Here is a 13,796-nt window from a genome sequence, read left to right as displayed (position 1 = left end):
ATGGGCGTGTGGGTGTGCAGATGGGTGTTTGGGCATGCAGGTGGGTGAATAGGTGTGGGGGTGTGCAGATGGGCGTGTGGGTGTGCAGATGGGCGTGTGGGTGTGCAGATGGGTGTTTGGGCGTGCAGGTGGGTGAATAGGCGTGGGGGTGTGCAGATGGGCATGTGGGTGTGCAGATGGGCGTTTGGGCGTGCAGGTGGGTGAATAGGTGTGGGGGTGTGCAGATGGGCGTGTGGGTGTGCAGATGGGCGTTTGGACGTGCAGGTGGGTGAATAGGTGTGGGGGTGTGCAGATGGGTGTGTGGGTGTGCAGATGGGCGTGTGGGCATGCAGATGGGCGTTTGGGCCTGCAGGTGGGTGAATAGGTGTGGGGGTGTGCAGATGGGCGTGTGGGTGTGCAGATGGGTGTTTGGGCGTGCAGGTGGGTGAATAGGTGTGGGGGTGTGCAGATGGGCGTGTGGGTGTGCAGATGGGCGTGTGGGTGTGCAGATGGGTGTTTGGGCGTACAGGTGGGTGAATAGGTGTGGGGGTGTGCAGATGGGCGTGTGGGCGTGTAGGTGGGTGAATAGGTGTGGGGGTGTGCAGATGGGCGTGTGGGTGTGCAGATGGGCGTTTGGGCGTGCAGGTGGGTGAATAGGTGTGTTGGTGTGCAGATGGGCGTGTGGGTGTGCAGATGGGCGTGTGGGTGTGCAGATGGGTGTTTGGGCGTGCAGGTGGGTGAATAGGTGTGGGGGTGTGCAGATGGGCGTTTGGGCGTGCAGGTGGGTGAATAGGTGTGGGGGTGTGCAGATGGGCGTGTGGGTGTGCAGATGGGCGTTTGGGCGTGCAGGTGGGTGAATAGGTGTGGGGGTGTGGAGATGGGCGTGTGGGTGTGCAGATGGGTGTTTGGGCGTGCAGGTGGGTGAATAGGTGTGGGGGTGTGCAGATGGGCGTGTGGGTGTGCAGATGGGCGTGTGGGTGTGCAGGTGGGTGAATAGGTGTGGGGGTGTGCAGATGGGTGTTTGGGCGTGCAGGTGGGTGAATAGGTGTGGGGGTGTGCAGATGGGCGTGTGGGTGTGCAGATGGGCGTGTGGGTGTGCAGATGGGCGTGTGGGCGTGCAGGTGGGTGAATAGGTGTGGGGGTGTGCAGATGGGCGTGTGGGTGTGCAGATGGGCGTGTGGGCGTGCAAGTGGGTGAATAGGTGTGTGGGTGTGCAGATGGGCGTTTGGGCGTGCAGGTGGGTGAATAGGTGTGGGGGTGTGCAGATGGGTGTGTGGGCGTGCAGGTGGGTGAATAGGTGTGGGGGTGTGCAGATGGGCGTTTGGGCATGCAGGTGGGTGAATAGGTGTGGGGGTGTGCAGATGGGCGTGTGGGTGTGCAGATGGGCGTTTGGGCGTGCAGGTGGGTGAATAGGTGTGGGGGTGTGCAGATGGGCGTGTGGGCGTGCAGGTGGGTGAATAGGTGTGGGGGTGTGCAGATGGGCGTGTGGGCGTGCAGGTGAGTGTGCAGATGGGCGTGTGGGTGTGCAGATGGGCGTGTGGGTGTGCAGATGGGCGTTTGGGCGTGCAGGTGGGTGAATAGGTGTGGGGGTGTGCAGATGGGCGTGTGGGCGTGCAGGTGGGTGAATAGGTGTGGGGGTGTGCAGATGGGCGTGTGGGCGTGCAGGTGGGTGTGCAGATGGGCGTTTGGGCGTGCAGGTGGGTGAATAGGTGTGGGGGTGTGCAGATGGGCGTGTGGGTGTGCAGGTGGGTGAATAGGTGTGGGGGTGTGCAGATGGGTGTTTGGGCGTGCAGGTGGGTGAATAGGTGTGGGGGTGTGCAGATGGGCGTGTGGGTGTGCAGATGGGCGTGTGGGTGTGCAGATGGGCGTGTGGGCGTGCAGGTGGGTGAATAGGTGTGGGGGTGTGCAGATGGGCGTGTGGGTGTGCAGATGGGCGTGTGGGCATGCAGGTGGGTGAATAGGTGTGTGGGTGTGCAGATGGGCGTTTGGGCGTGCAGGTGGGTGAATAGGTGTGGGGGTGTGCAGATGGGTGTGTGGGCGTGCAGGTGGGTGAATAGGTGTGGGGGTGTGCAGATGGACGTTTGGGCGTGCAGGTGGGTGAATAGGTGTGGGGGTGTGCAGATGGGCGTGTGGGTGTGCAGATGGGTGTTTGGGCGTGCAGGTGGGTGAATAGGTGTGGGGGTGTGCAGATGGGCGTGTGGGCGTGCAGGTGGGTGAATAGGTGTGGGGGTGTGCAGATGGGCGTGTGGGCGTGCAGGTGGGTGTGCAGATGGGCGTGTGGGTGTGCAGATGGGCGTTTGGGCATGCAGGTGGGTGAATAGGTGTGGGGGTGTGCAGATGGGCGTGTGGGCGTGCAGGTGGGTGTGCAGATGGGCGTGTGGGTGTGCAGATGGGCATTTGGGCGTGCAGGTGGGTGAATAGGTGTGGGGGTGTGCAGATGGGCGTGTGGGCGTGCAGATGGGCGTGTGGGCGTGCAGGTGGGTGAATAGGTGTGGGGGTGTGCAGATGGGCGTGTGGGCGTGCAGGTGGGTGAATAGGTGTGGGGGTGTGCAGATGGGCGTGTGGGCGTGCAGGTGAGTGTGCAGATGGGCGTGTGGGTGTGCAGATGGGCGTGTGGGTGTGCAGATGGGCGTTTGGGCGTGCAGGTGGGTGAATAGGTGTGGGGGTGTGCAGATGGGCGTGTGGGCGTGCAGGTGGGTGAATAGGTGTGGGGGTGTGCAGATGGGCGTGTGGGCGTGCAGGTGGGTGTGCAGATGGGCGTTTGGGCGTGCAGGTGGGTGAATAGGTGTGGGGGTGTGCAGATGGGCGTGTGGGTGTGCAGGTGGGTGAATAGGTGTGGGGGTGTGCAGATGGGTGTTTGGGCGTGCAGGTGGGTGAATAGGTGTGGGGGTGTGCAGATGGGCGTGTGGGTGTGCAGATGGGCGTGTGGGTGTGCAGATGGGCGTGTGGGCGTGCAGGTGGGTGAATAGGTGTGGGGGTGTGCAGATGGGCGTGTGGGTGTGCAGATGGGCGTTTGGGCGTGCAGGTGGGTGAATAGGTGTGGGGGTGTGCAGATGGGTGTGTGGGCGTGCAGGTGGGTGAATAGGTGTGGGGGTGTGCAGATGGGTGTTTGGGCGTGCAGGTGGGTGAATAGGTGTGGGGGTGTGCAGATGGGCGTGTGGGTGTGCAGATGGGTGTTTGGGCGTGCAGGTGGGTGAATAGGTGTGGGGGTGTGCAGATGGGCGTGTGGGCGTGCAGGTGGGTGAATAGGTGTGGGGGTGTGCAGATGGGCGTGTGGGCGTGCAGGTGAGTGTGCAGATGGGCGTGTGGGTGTGCAGATGGGCGTGTGGGTGTGCAGATGGGCGTTTGGGCGTGCAGGTGGGTGAATAGGTGTGGGGGTGTGCAGATGGGCGTGTGGGCGTGCAGGTGGGTGAATAGGTGTGGGGGTGTGCAGATGGGCGTGTGGGCGTGCAGGTGGGTGTGCAGATGGGCGTTTGGGCGTGCAGGTGGGTGAATAGGTGTGGGGGTGTGCAGATGGGCGTGTGGGTGTGCAGGTGGGTGAATAGGTGTGGGGGTGTGCAGATGGGTGTTTGGGCGTGCAGGTGGGTGAATAGGTGTGGGGGTGTGCAGATGGGCGTGTGGGTGTGCAGATGGGCGTGTGGGTGTGCAGATGGGCGTGTGGGCGTGCAGGTGGGTGAATAGGTGTGGGGGTGTGCAGATGGGCGTGTGGGTGTGCAGATGGGCGTGTGGGCATGCAGGTGGGTGAATAGGTGTGTGGGTGTGCAGATGGGCGTTTGGGCGTGCAGGTGGGTGAATAGGTGTGGGGGTGTGCAGATGGGTGTGTGGGCGTGCAGGTGGGTGAATAGGTGTGGGGGTGTGCAGATGGACGTTTGGGCGTGCAGGTGGGTGAATAGGTGTGGGGGTGTGCAGATGGGCGTGTGGGTGTGCAGATGGGTGTTTGGGCGTGCAGGTGGGTGAATAGGTGTGGGGGTGTGCAGATGGGCGTGTGGGCGTGCAGGTGGGTGAATAGGTGTGGGGGTGTGCAGATGGGCGTGTGGGCGTGCAGGTGGGTGTGCAGATGGGCGTGTGGGTGTGCAGATGGGCGTTTGGGCATGCAGGTGGGTGAATAGGTGTGGGGGTGTGCAGATGGGCGTGTGGGCGTGCAGGTGGGTGTGCAGATGGGCGTGTGGGTGTGCAGATGGGCATTTGGGCGTGCAGGTGGGTGAATAGGTGTGGGGGTGTGCAGATGGGCGTGTGGGCGTGCAGATGGGCGTGTGGGCGTGCAGGTGGGTGAATAGGTGTGGGGGTGTGCAGATGGGCGTGTGGGCGTGCAGGTGGGTGAATAGGTGTGGGGGTGTGCAGATGGGCGTGTGGGCGTGCAGGTGAGTGTGCAGATGGGCGTGTGGGTGTGCAGATGGGCGTGTGGGTGTGCAGATGGGCGTTTGGGCGTGCAGGTGGGTGAATAGGTGTGGGGGTGTGCAGATGGGCGTGTGGGCGTGCAGGTGGGTGAATAGGTGTGGGGGTGTGCAGATGGGCGTGTGGGCGTGCAGGTGGGTGTGCAGATGGGCGTTTGGGCGTGCAGGTGGGTGAATAGGTGTGGGGGTGTGCAGATGGGCGTGTGGGTGTGCAGGTGGGTGAATAGGTGTGGGGGTGTGCAGATGGGTGTTTGGGCGTGCAGGTGGGTGAATAGGTGTGGGGGTGTGCAGATGGGCGTGTGGGTGTGCAGATGGGCGTGTGGGTGTGCAGATGGGCGTGTGGGCGTGCAGGTGGGTGAATAGGTGTGGGGGTGTGCAGATGGGCGTGTGGGTGTGCAGATGGGCGTTTGGGCGTGCAGGTGGGTGAATAGGTGTGGGGGTGTGCAGATGGGTGTGTGGGCGTGCAGGTGGGTGAATAGGTGTGGGGGTGTGCAGATGGGTGTTTGGGCGTGCAGGTGGGTGAATAGGTGTGGGGGTGTGCAGATGGGCGTGTGGGTGTGCAGATGGGTGTTTGGGCGTGCAGGTGGGTGAATAGGTGTGGGGGTGTGCAGATGGGTGTGTGGGCGTGCAGGTGGGTGAATAGGTGTGGGGGTGTGCAGATGGGCGTGTGGGCGTGCAGGTGGGTGTGCAGATGGGCGTGTGGGTGTGAAGATGGGCGTTTGGGCATGCAGGTGGGTGAATAGGTGTGGGGGTGTGCAGATGGGCGTGTGGGCGTGCAGGTGGGTGAATAGGTGTGGGGGTGTGCAGATGGGCGTGTGGGTGTGCAGATGGGCATGTGGGTGTGCAGGTGGGTGAATAGGTGTGGGGGTGTGCAGATGGGTGTTTGGGCGTGCAGGTGGGTGAATAGGTGTGGGGGTGTGCAGATGGGCGTGTGGGCGTGCAGGTGGGTGAATAGGTGTGGGGGTGTGCAGATGGGCGTGTGGGTGTGCAGATGGGCGTGTGGGTGTGCAGGTGGGTGAATAGGTGTGGGGGTGTGCAGATGGGTGAATAGGTGTGGGGGTGTGCAGATGGGTGTTTGGGCGTGCAGATTTGTGAATAGGCGTGGGGGTGTGCAGATGGGCGTGTGGGTGTGCAGATGGGCGTGTGGGTGTGCAGGTGGGCGTGTGGGCGTGCAGGTGGGTGAATAGGTGTGTGGGTGTGCAGATGGGCGTTTGGGCGTGCAGGTGGGTGAATAGGTGTGGGGGTGTGCAGATGGGCGTGTGGGTGTGCAGATGGGTGTGTGGGTGTGCAGATGGGCGTGTGGGTGTGCAGATGGGCGTTTGGGCGTGCAGGTGGGTGAATAGGTGTGGGGGTGTGCAGATGGGCGTGTGGGCGTGCAGGTGGGTGAATAGGTGTGGGGGTGTGCAGATGGGCGTGTGGGCGTGCAGGTGGGTGTGCAGATGGGCGTTTGGGCGTGCAGGTGGGTGAATAGGTGTGGGGGTGTGCAGATGGGCGTGTGGGTGTGCAGGTGGGTGAATAGGTGTGGGGGTGTGCAGATGGGTGTTTGGGCGTGCAGGTGGGTGAATAGGTGTGGGGGTGTGCAGATGGGCGTGTGGGTGTGCAGATGGGCGTGTGGGTGTGCAGATGGGCGTGTGGGCGTGCAGGTGGGTGAATAGGTGTGGGGGTGTGCAGATGGGCGTGTGGGTGTGCAGATGGGCGTTTGGGCGTGCAGGTGGGTGAATAGGTGTGGGGGTGTGCAGATGGGTGTGTGGGCGTGCAGGTGGGTGAATAGGTGTGGGGGTGTGCAGATGGGTGTTTGGGCGTGCAGGTGGGTGAATAGGTGTGGGGGTGTGCAGATGGGCGTGTGGGTGTGCAGATGGGTGTTTGGGCGTGCAGGTGGGTGAATAGGTGTGGGGGTGTGCAGATGGGCGTGTGGGCGTGCAGGTGGGTGAATAGGTGTGGGGGTGTGCAGATGGGCGTGTGGGCGTGCAGGTGGGTGTGCAGATGGGCGTGTGGGTGTGAAGATGGGCGTTTGGGCATGCAGGTGGGTGAATAGGTGTGGGGGTGTGCAGATGGGCGTGTGGGCGTGCAGGTGGGTGAATAGGTGTGGGGGTGTGCAGATGGGCGTGTGGGTGTGCAGATGGGCATGTGGGTGTGCAGGTGGGTGAATAGGTGTGGGGGTGTGCAGATGGGTGTTTGGGCGTGCAGGTGGGTGAATAGGTGTGGGGGTGTGCAGATGGGCGTGTGGGCGTGCAGGTGGGTGAATAGGTGTGGGGGTGTGCAGATGGGCGTGTGGGTGTGCAGATGGGCGTGTGGGTGTGCAGGTGGGTGAATAGGTGTGGGGGTGTGCAGATGGGTGAATAGGTGTGGGGGTGTGCAGATGGGTGTTTGGGCGTGCAGATGGGTGAATAGGCGTGGGGGTGTGCAGATGGGCGTGTGGGTGTGCAGATGGGCGTGTGGGTGTGCAGGTGGGCGTGTGGGCGTGCAGGTGGGTGAATAGGTGTGTGGGTGTGCAGATGGGCGTTTGGGCGTGCAGGTGGGTGAATAGGTGTGGGGGTGTGCAGATGGGCGTGTGGGTGTGCAGATGGGTGTGTGGGTGTGCAGATGGGCGTGTGGGCGTGCAGGTGGGTGAATAGGTGTGTGGGTGTGCAGATGGGCGTTTGGGCGTGCAGGTGGGTGAATAGGTGTGGGGGTGTGCAGATGGGTGTGTGGGCGTGCAGGTGGGTGAATAGGTGTGGGGGTGTACAGATGGGCGTTTGGGCATGCAGGTGGGTGAATAGGTGTGGGGGTGTGCAGATGGGCGTTTGGGCGTGCAGGTGGGTGAATAGGTGTGGGGGTGTGCAGATGGGCGTGTGGGCGTGCAGGTGGGTGAATAGGTGTGGGGGTGTGCAGATGGGCGTGTGGGCGTGCAGGTGAGTGTGCAGATGGGCGTGTGGGTGTGCAGATGGGCGTTTGGGCGTGCAGGTGGGTGAATAGGTGTGGGGGTGTGCAGATGGGCGTGTGGGTGTGCAGATGGGCGTTTGGGCGTGCAGGTGGGTGAATAGTTGTGAGGGTGTGCAGATGGGCGTGTGGGCGTGCAGGTGGGTGTGCAGATGGGCGTTTGGGCGTGCAGGTGGGTGAATAGGTGTGGGGGTGTGCAGATGGGCGTGTGGGTGTGCAGGTGAGTGAATAGGTGTGGGGGTGTGCAGATGGGCGTGTGGGTGTGCAGATGGGCGTGTGGGTGTGCAGATGGGCGTGTGGGCGTGCAGGTGGGTGAATAGGTGTGGGGGTGTGCAGATGGGCATGTGGGTGTGCAGATGGGCGTGTGGGCGTGCAGGTGGGTGAATAGGTGTGTGGGTGTGCAGATGGGCGTTTGGGCGTGCAGGTGGGTGAATAGGTGTGGGGGTGTGCAGATGGGTGTGTGGGCGTGCAGGTGGGTGAATAGGTGTGGGGGTGTGCAGATGGGCGTTTGGGCGTGCAGGTGGGTGAATAGGTGTGGGGGTGTGCAGATGGGCGTGTGGGTGTGCAGATGGGTGTTTGGGCGTGCAGGTGGGTGAATAGGTGTGGGGGTGTGCAGATGGGCGTGTGGGCGTGCAGGTGGGTGAATAGGTGTGGGGGTGTGCAGATGGGCGTGTGGGCGTGCAGGTGGGTGTGCAGATGGGCGTGTGGGTGTGCAGATGGGCGTTTGGGCGTGCAGGTGGGTGAATAGGTGTGGGGGTGTGCAGATGGGCGTGTGGGCGTGCAGGTGGGTGAATAGGTGTGGGGGTGTGCAGATGGGCGTGTGGGCGTGCAGGTGGGTGTGCAGATGGGCGTGTGGGTGTGCAGATGGGCGTGTGGGTGTGCAGGTGGGTGAATAGGTGTGGGGGTGTGCAGATGGGTGTTTGGGCGTGCAGGTGGGTGAATAGGTGTGGGGGTGTGCAGATGGGCGTGTGGGTGTGCAGATGGGCGTGTGGGCGTGCAGGTGGGTGAATAGGTGTGGGGGTGTGCAGATGGGCGTGTGGGTGTGCAGATGGGCGTGTGGGCGTGCAGGTGGGTGAATAGGTGTGTGGGTGTGCAGATGGGCGTGTGGGTGTGCAGATGGGCGTGTGGGCGTGCAGGTGGGTGAATAGGTGTGTGGGTGTGCAGATGGGCGTTTGGGCGTGCAGGTGGGTGAATAGGTGTGGGGGTGTGCAGATGGGTGTGTGGGCGTGCAGGTGGGTGAATAGGTGTGGGGGTGTGCAGATGGGCGTTTGGGCGTGCAGGTGGGTGAATAGGTGTGGGGGTGTGCAGATGGGCGTGTGGGCGTGCAGGTGGGTGAATAGGTGTGGGGGTGTGCAGATGGGCGTGTGGGCGTGCACGTGGGTGTGCAGATGGGCGTGTGGGTGTGCAGATGGGCGTTTGGGCGTGCAGGTGGGTGAATAGGTGTGGGGGTGTGCAGATGGGCGTGTGGGCGTGCAGGTGGGTGAATAGGTGTGGGGGTGTGCAGATGGGCGTGTGGGCGTGCAGGTGGGTGTGCAGATGGGCGTGTGGGTGTGCAGATGGGCATTTGGGCGTGCAGGTGGGTGAATAGGTGTGGGGGTGTGCAGATGGGCGTGTGGGCGTGCAGATGGGCGTGTGGGCGTGCAGGTGGGTGAATAGGTGTGGGGGTGTGCAGATGGGCGTGTGGGCGTGCAGGTGGGTGAATAGGTGTGTGGGTGTGCAGATGGGCGTGTGGGTGTGCAGATGGGCTTTTGGGCGTGCAGATGTGTGCTGGCCAGCATGGGGACAGGGGGGCAGGCAGAGACGAGGGGTCCCAGCACATCCAAGTGAGTGCTGCACCCCTCCCCTGCTCTCCTGGCCAAGACTGCCTAGCTCTGCCCTTGCAGTTCCTGGGCCTGCACGCCCACGCTGATGACGGGCAGGCGCATGGGGCCGAGGCGGCTGGGACCTCAGACAGCACCTGGAAGCTGCTGGCTGTGCTGGGTGGCCTCTATGCCTTCTTCCTCCTGGAGAAGCTCTTCAGCCTCCTGGAGCATGGGGAGCACAAGGTCTGGGGGCGCCGGAGGCGGGAGGACGGGGGGCATTTTGGAGGGGTGCACAGCACTGAACAGATGGTGCTGACCCCGGGACAGGGCAGGGGCTCAATAGGGGCAAGGGGCAAGGGGCAGTGGAGAGTGGGACAGGGCTCACCGGGGGGGCGTGTCTCTGGGGGCCAAACCTGTCACACAAAGCACCTTTGTTTGCTGTGCTGGCCAGCTAGAAACCACACAGACTATTCCCTCTGCCACTCCGGCTCCCTGGGCTATCATGAGTCCCCTCCTTAGAGGGATGAGAGGTTATGCAAACCAATCTCACCCCATCCACGCAGGTTCTTCCCGTCCCAAAGGACAAGCCACATCCCCAGGCCAATGTGCACCTCAGCTCGGACCTAAGAAAGCACCTTGCTCGCCAGTCCTTTCGACTCTGGACTCTGAAGATTAAAAAAGAAGGAAAGAGGGAGGGAGAGTTAAAGTTGTTAAAGAAATCAAGTCCCACGCCCTAGTTGCAGAGTTCTTGGTGCCGGCCTGTAGGTGGAATGACCTACAGCTCTCTGAGCTCAGTCTCTGGAACCCTCCTTGGCTTCAGGTTGAAGCACAGCCCCGACAGAGGTGATTGGTTGGCATGAAGACAAACTAGAGAAACCGCCAGGGCCCTTTTTCTACCTATTCCCACGTGGAGGGAACCCCTTTGGGCTGGCTGTGTGACAGGGATCTCCAAGATGGAGTCTGTCACGTGGGACAGGCCCTGTCCAGGCCTGACTCAGACCTTCTTAGGCAGCAAGAGAGCAGGGGGCTGGATGAGATGACCTCCCAAGGTCCCTTCCAGGTCGAGGAGACATGTATGTGCAGCAGCCACGGCTTCCCTGCTGGTCTGAAGGTTCCCAGCAAAGCTCCTCTGACGTGGATTGGCACCGCTGGAGGCCCAAGGTCAGGGCGGTGCTGCTATTGGCTGCACCAGGAGCCCTTGATGCTGGCCAAGCCTGCAGCTTGAAATGCAAGTGCAGGGCTGTGAGGGGGTTCAGGGGTCCCCAGGCTCTGCACCCCAGCCGCAGGCAGGAGGGACTCTCACTCAACAGGTGGAACAGGAAGTTTATGAGGCAACAGAGGCTCAGTTTCTTACAGGAGAGTCAGTGCAGCCGGCAGAGACAGTCATTCCAACCCGTCCTGGAGAGAGGAGCCCGAGGGGGGCCCCTCTGGGGTGCAGCTTCCCCCTCGCCAGGCTGGCTCCTTCCAGCTCCCTCTCCCCTCAGCTTCTCACTGCCGCTTCCAATTCAAACCCCACTCGGCTCCTCCCTGCACTGTGCTCAGGGCAGAGGTGTTACCTGCCAGCGTAGGTTACAGCCCCAGGGTCATCCTTAGCCGCTGGGAGCTGCTCTGCTTGTCTCACACATCCAGCCTGAGTCTCACACATGCCCCCCGCACTCCAGCACAAGGGCCAGACTCGTAACATGGTGTACAGAAAGGCTCCCAGCACACGAGCAGCGTGAGCAGCCACAGCAAACCGTCGGCTTGGCACAGACCCACCCTTGGCCCACGAGTTGGTGCGAACCTAGAACAGTGGTTGAAACAGTGTTCTGTATGGTCAGCTCACCGCCCAGTCCTGTCACACTTGCCTGGCAGCCCAGTGCCCTGGGGGCAGGGGACGAGAGCTGTCCTGCTGCAAAGGATTAAAGATCCGGCCCTTTCGCTACGACAGGGCTGGTTGTTCCCTGAGGTGTCTCTGTGCCCCGGGCTGCTGCCCCCCAAGGCAGGGGCTGGGGGCCCCGCGGTGCCAGCTGTGTGTGTTGCTCTGGCAGGAGGAGGCTGGCGGGGGCCACTCGCACGACCACACCATGTCCCTGCAGCAATACCAGGCTGAGCGGAAGAGGAAGAAGCAGGAGAAGGGAGCCTCGCAGACCGAGCTGGTATGGCCCCGGCGCACCCCTGAGCATTGCCTTGCCCTGCCCTCTGGGGCCAGCCAGCACGGAAGGGGTTAAGGGGCAGTTCTAACAGGCATTTGCTGCTGGACGCGTGCCCCACGCCAGCTGCGCCGGGGACCTGGGGGCATAGCTGGGGGCCCACGGCTCACTGCTGGGGTGTTGGTCTGGGCCCCATGGCGCAGCCTCTGGCAGCTGCTCTCAGCGGAGGGGTTCCCCCATCCCCCTGGGGCTGTTCCTCATGCTCCCTTTGTCCTTCCCAGGTCTCCACCGAGGAAACCAGTGCCAGCAAGATGGGACATGGGAGACGCAGCCGGGGTAAGTGTCTCTGCCCTGCGAGCCCCTCCCCAGGTGGTGCCAGCTCCACCCATCAGGCACCCATCCCAGACCCAGGCACTGGAAGGCTGGAGCTGAGGATGCGCATGGCCTATGGGCTGCCCTCCGCTTCGGGGCCAGGGTAGGGCCTTACAGTCCCCTGCCTTCACACAACTGGAGAGAGAGACCGGCAGGTGCCCGGCAGTTTTGCTGCCTCAGGGCACTCATCCAACCCAGGAAAAGCAGAGACTTGTTACCCTGACCCAGGTGGGACTTGAACCCACAATCCCCAGCGCCTGGCACTTTATCTGTTTGGCCACGGGGTTTGCAGTGGGGGAGGCTGGTTGGCATGCATTGCTCTGCCCCAGCCCAGGGGCCAGCCCAGGCAGAGCTTTCCTGCATGGGGCCAAGGGGCTCTTTGGGGCTTTGTGACGCATCCCTAAAGTAGCCACTGTGCACTGGTCTCAGAGATGGGCACCAGGGCAGCTGGACTGAGCCTGTGCAGGGCGAGGCAGGTCCAGGTTGGCTGGGCTTGGAGGTGCGGGGTGTGGGATCCGAGGCTGGCAGGAGCAGGGATTCCCAGGCTGGTGGGGAGGGGATCTGGCTAACTAGGGCAGGGGGTCTGGATGGCTGGGGGCAATGGGCAGGGGGTCTGGGCAGCTGGGGGAGGACCAGGCTGGTGGGGCAGAGGGTCTGGGCAGCTGGGCAGGATGGGGCTGGTGGGGCATGGGGTCTGGGCAGCTGGGGGAGGACCAGGCTGGTGGGGCAGAGGGTCTGGGCAGCTGGGCAGGATGGGGCTGGTGGGGCAGGAGGTCTAGGTGGCTGGGCAGGACCAGGGTGGTGGGGCAGGGGGTCTGGGTGGCTGGGCAGGACCGGGCTGGTGGGGCAGGGGGTCTGGGTGGCTGGGCAGGACCAGGGTGGTGGGGCAGGGGGTCTGGGCGGCTGGGCAGGACCGGGCTGGTGGGGCAGGGGGTCTGGGTGGCTGGGCAGGACCAGGGTGGTGGGGCAGGGGGTCTGGGCGACTGGGCAGGACCGGGCAGGACCGGGCTGGTGGGGCAGGGGGTCTGGGCGACTGGGCAGGACCGGGCTGGTGGGGCAGGGGGTCTGGGTGGCTGGGCAGGACCAGGGTGGTGGGGCAGGGGGTCTGGGCGACTGGGCAGGACCGGGCTGGTGGGGCAGGGGGTCTGGGTGGCTGGGCAGGACCAGGGTGGTGGGGCAGGGGGTCTGGGCGGCTGGGCAGGACCGGGCTGGTGGGGCAGGGGGTCTGGGCGGCTGGGCAGGACAGGGGTCGTGGGGCAGGGGGTGTGGGCGGCTGGGCAGGACCGGGCTGCCCAGGGTCTCTCCTTCGGAAGAGGCCCAGCTCAGCCCTGCCTCACCTCGCTCCGCAGAGCAGCGCATGATCCCCTACATGATCACCATCGGAGACGGTATCCACAACTTCGCCGACGGGCTGGCCATGGGCGCCGCCTTCTCCACCTCCTGGCGGACGGGGCTGGCCACCTCGCTGGCCGTGCTGTGCCACGAGCTGCCCCACGAGCTAGGTGGGTGGCTCACCCGGGCCCCAGGGCTGGAGGGTCGCCGGTGCTCTGCTGGCACTAGGCTGAGACCGTGGCGCCTTCCCAGGGCCTGGCCTGGGCCCGGCTCTGAGGGGCTCAACCCGGCTAGCTGGGGCGGCTCCTGAGGGCCAGCCCAGGGAAGGGGATGCCCAGCCCAGGCTGGCCCAGGCAGCTCCTTGGGGCTGGGCGTGGTGGGGGGGGTGGCAGCCGGGGCTGGTGGCAGCTGCCCCCTGACGTGCTTCCCTCTGCCCCCAGGGGACTTTGCGGCCCTGCTGCACGCCGGGCTGAGCGTGAAGACGGCCGTGGCGCTGAACGTCGGCAGCAGCCTGACCGCCTTCCTCGGCCTCTACATCGCGCTCTCGGTGGCCACGGGCGAGGCCTTCCAGGCCTGGATCTTCACCGTGGCCACGGGGCTCTTCCTCTACGTGGCCCTGTGCGACATGGTGAGCACCTGCCCCCAGGGCGCTCGCGGAGCCTCTGCCAGCCCTGCTGGGCCAGGGAGGCCCAGAAGTCCCTGTTCGGCTGAGGCTGGGGGGTGTCACCGCAGCCTCCTCACCCCCCCGTGTCCGGCGCCCAGCCGGGGGAGCTCAGCAGAGCGCCGTGGGCCAGCAGGGGCGCTCCAGGGCCGGAGGCCTTCCAGGAAGGCAGGGCAGAGCAGGGCGCCGGCTCCCTGGCCCGGCA

General features: G+C 64.1%; 1 protein-coding gene across 1 annotated transcript in view; it reads left to right on the top strand.

Moving 5' to 3' along the window:
- SLC39A4 (solute carrier family 39 member 4) overlaps window positions 1-13,796 on the top strand; it is a 41,468-nt gene that overhangs the window by 27,058 nt on the left and 614 nt on the right. The window contains exons 7-11 of the mRNA XM_074985559.1: window positions 9,176-9,337; window positions 11,125-11,232; window positions 11,508-11,562; window positions 12,948-13,100; window positions 13,371-13,558. Coding sequence (XP_074841660.1) covers window positions 9,176-9,337; window positions 11,125-11,232; window positions 11,508-11,562; window positions 12,948-13,100; window positions 13,371-13,558 — 666 coding nt within the window. The remainder of the gene's footprint in view (window positions 1-9,175; window positions 9,338-11,124; window positions 11,233-11,507; window positions 11,563-12,947; window positions 13,101-13,370; window positions 13,559-13,796) is intronic.

The sequence above is a fragment of the Carettochelys insculpta genome, chromosome 2, assembly GCF_033958435.1.
Source record: "Carettochelys insculpta isolate YL-2023 chromosome 2, ASM3395843v1, whole genome shotgun sequence".
Classification (NCBI taxonomy): domain Eukaryota; kingdom Metazoa; phylum Chordata; order Testudines; family Carettochelyidae; genus Carettochelys; species Carettochelys insculpta.
Note: the sequence above shows the minus strand (reverse complement) of the source record. Positions and strands in the feature narration are given on the sequence as shown.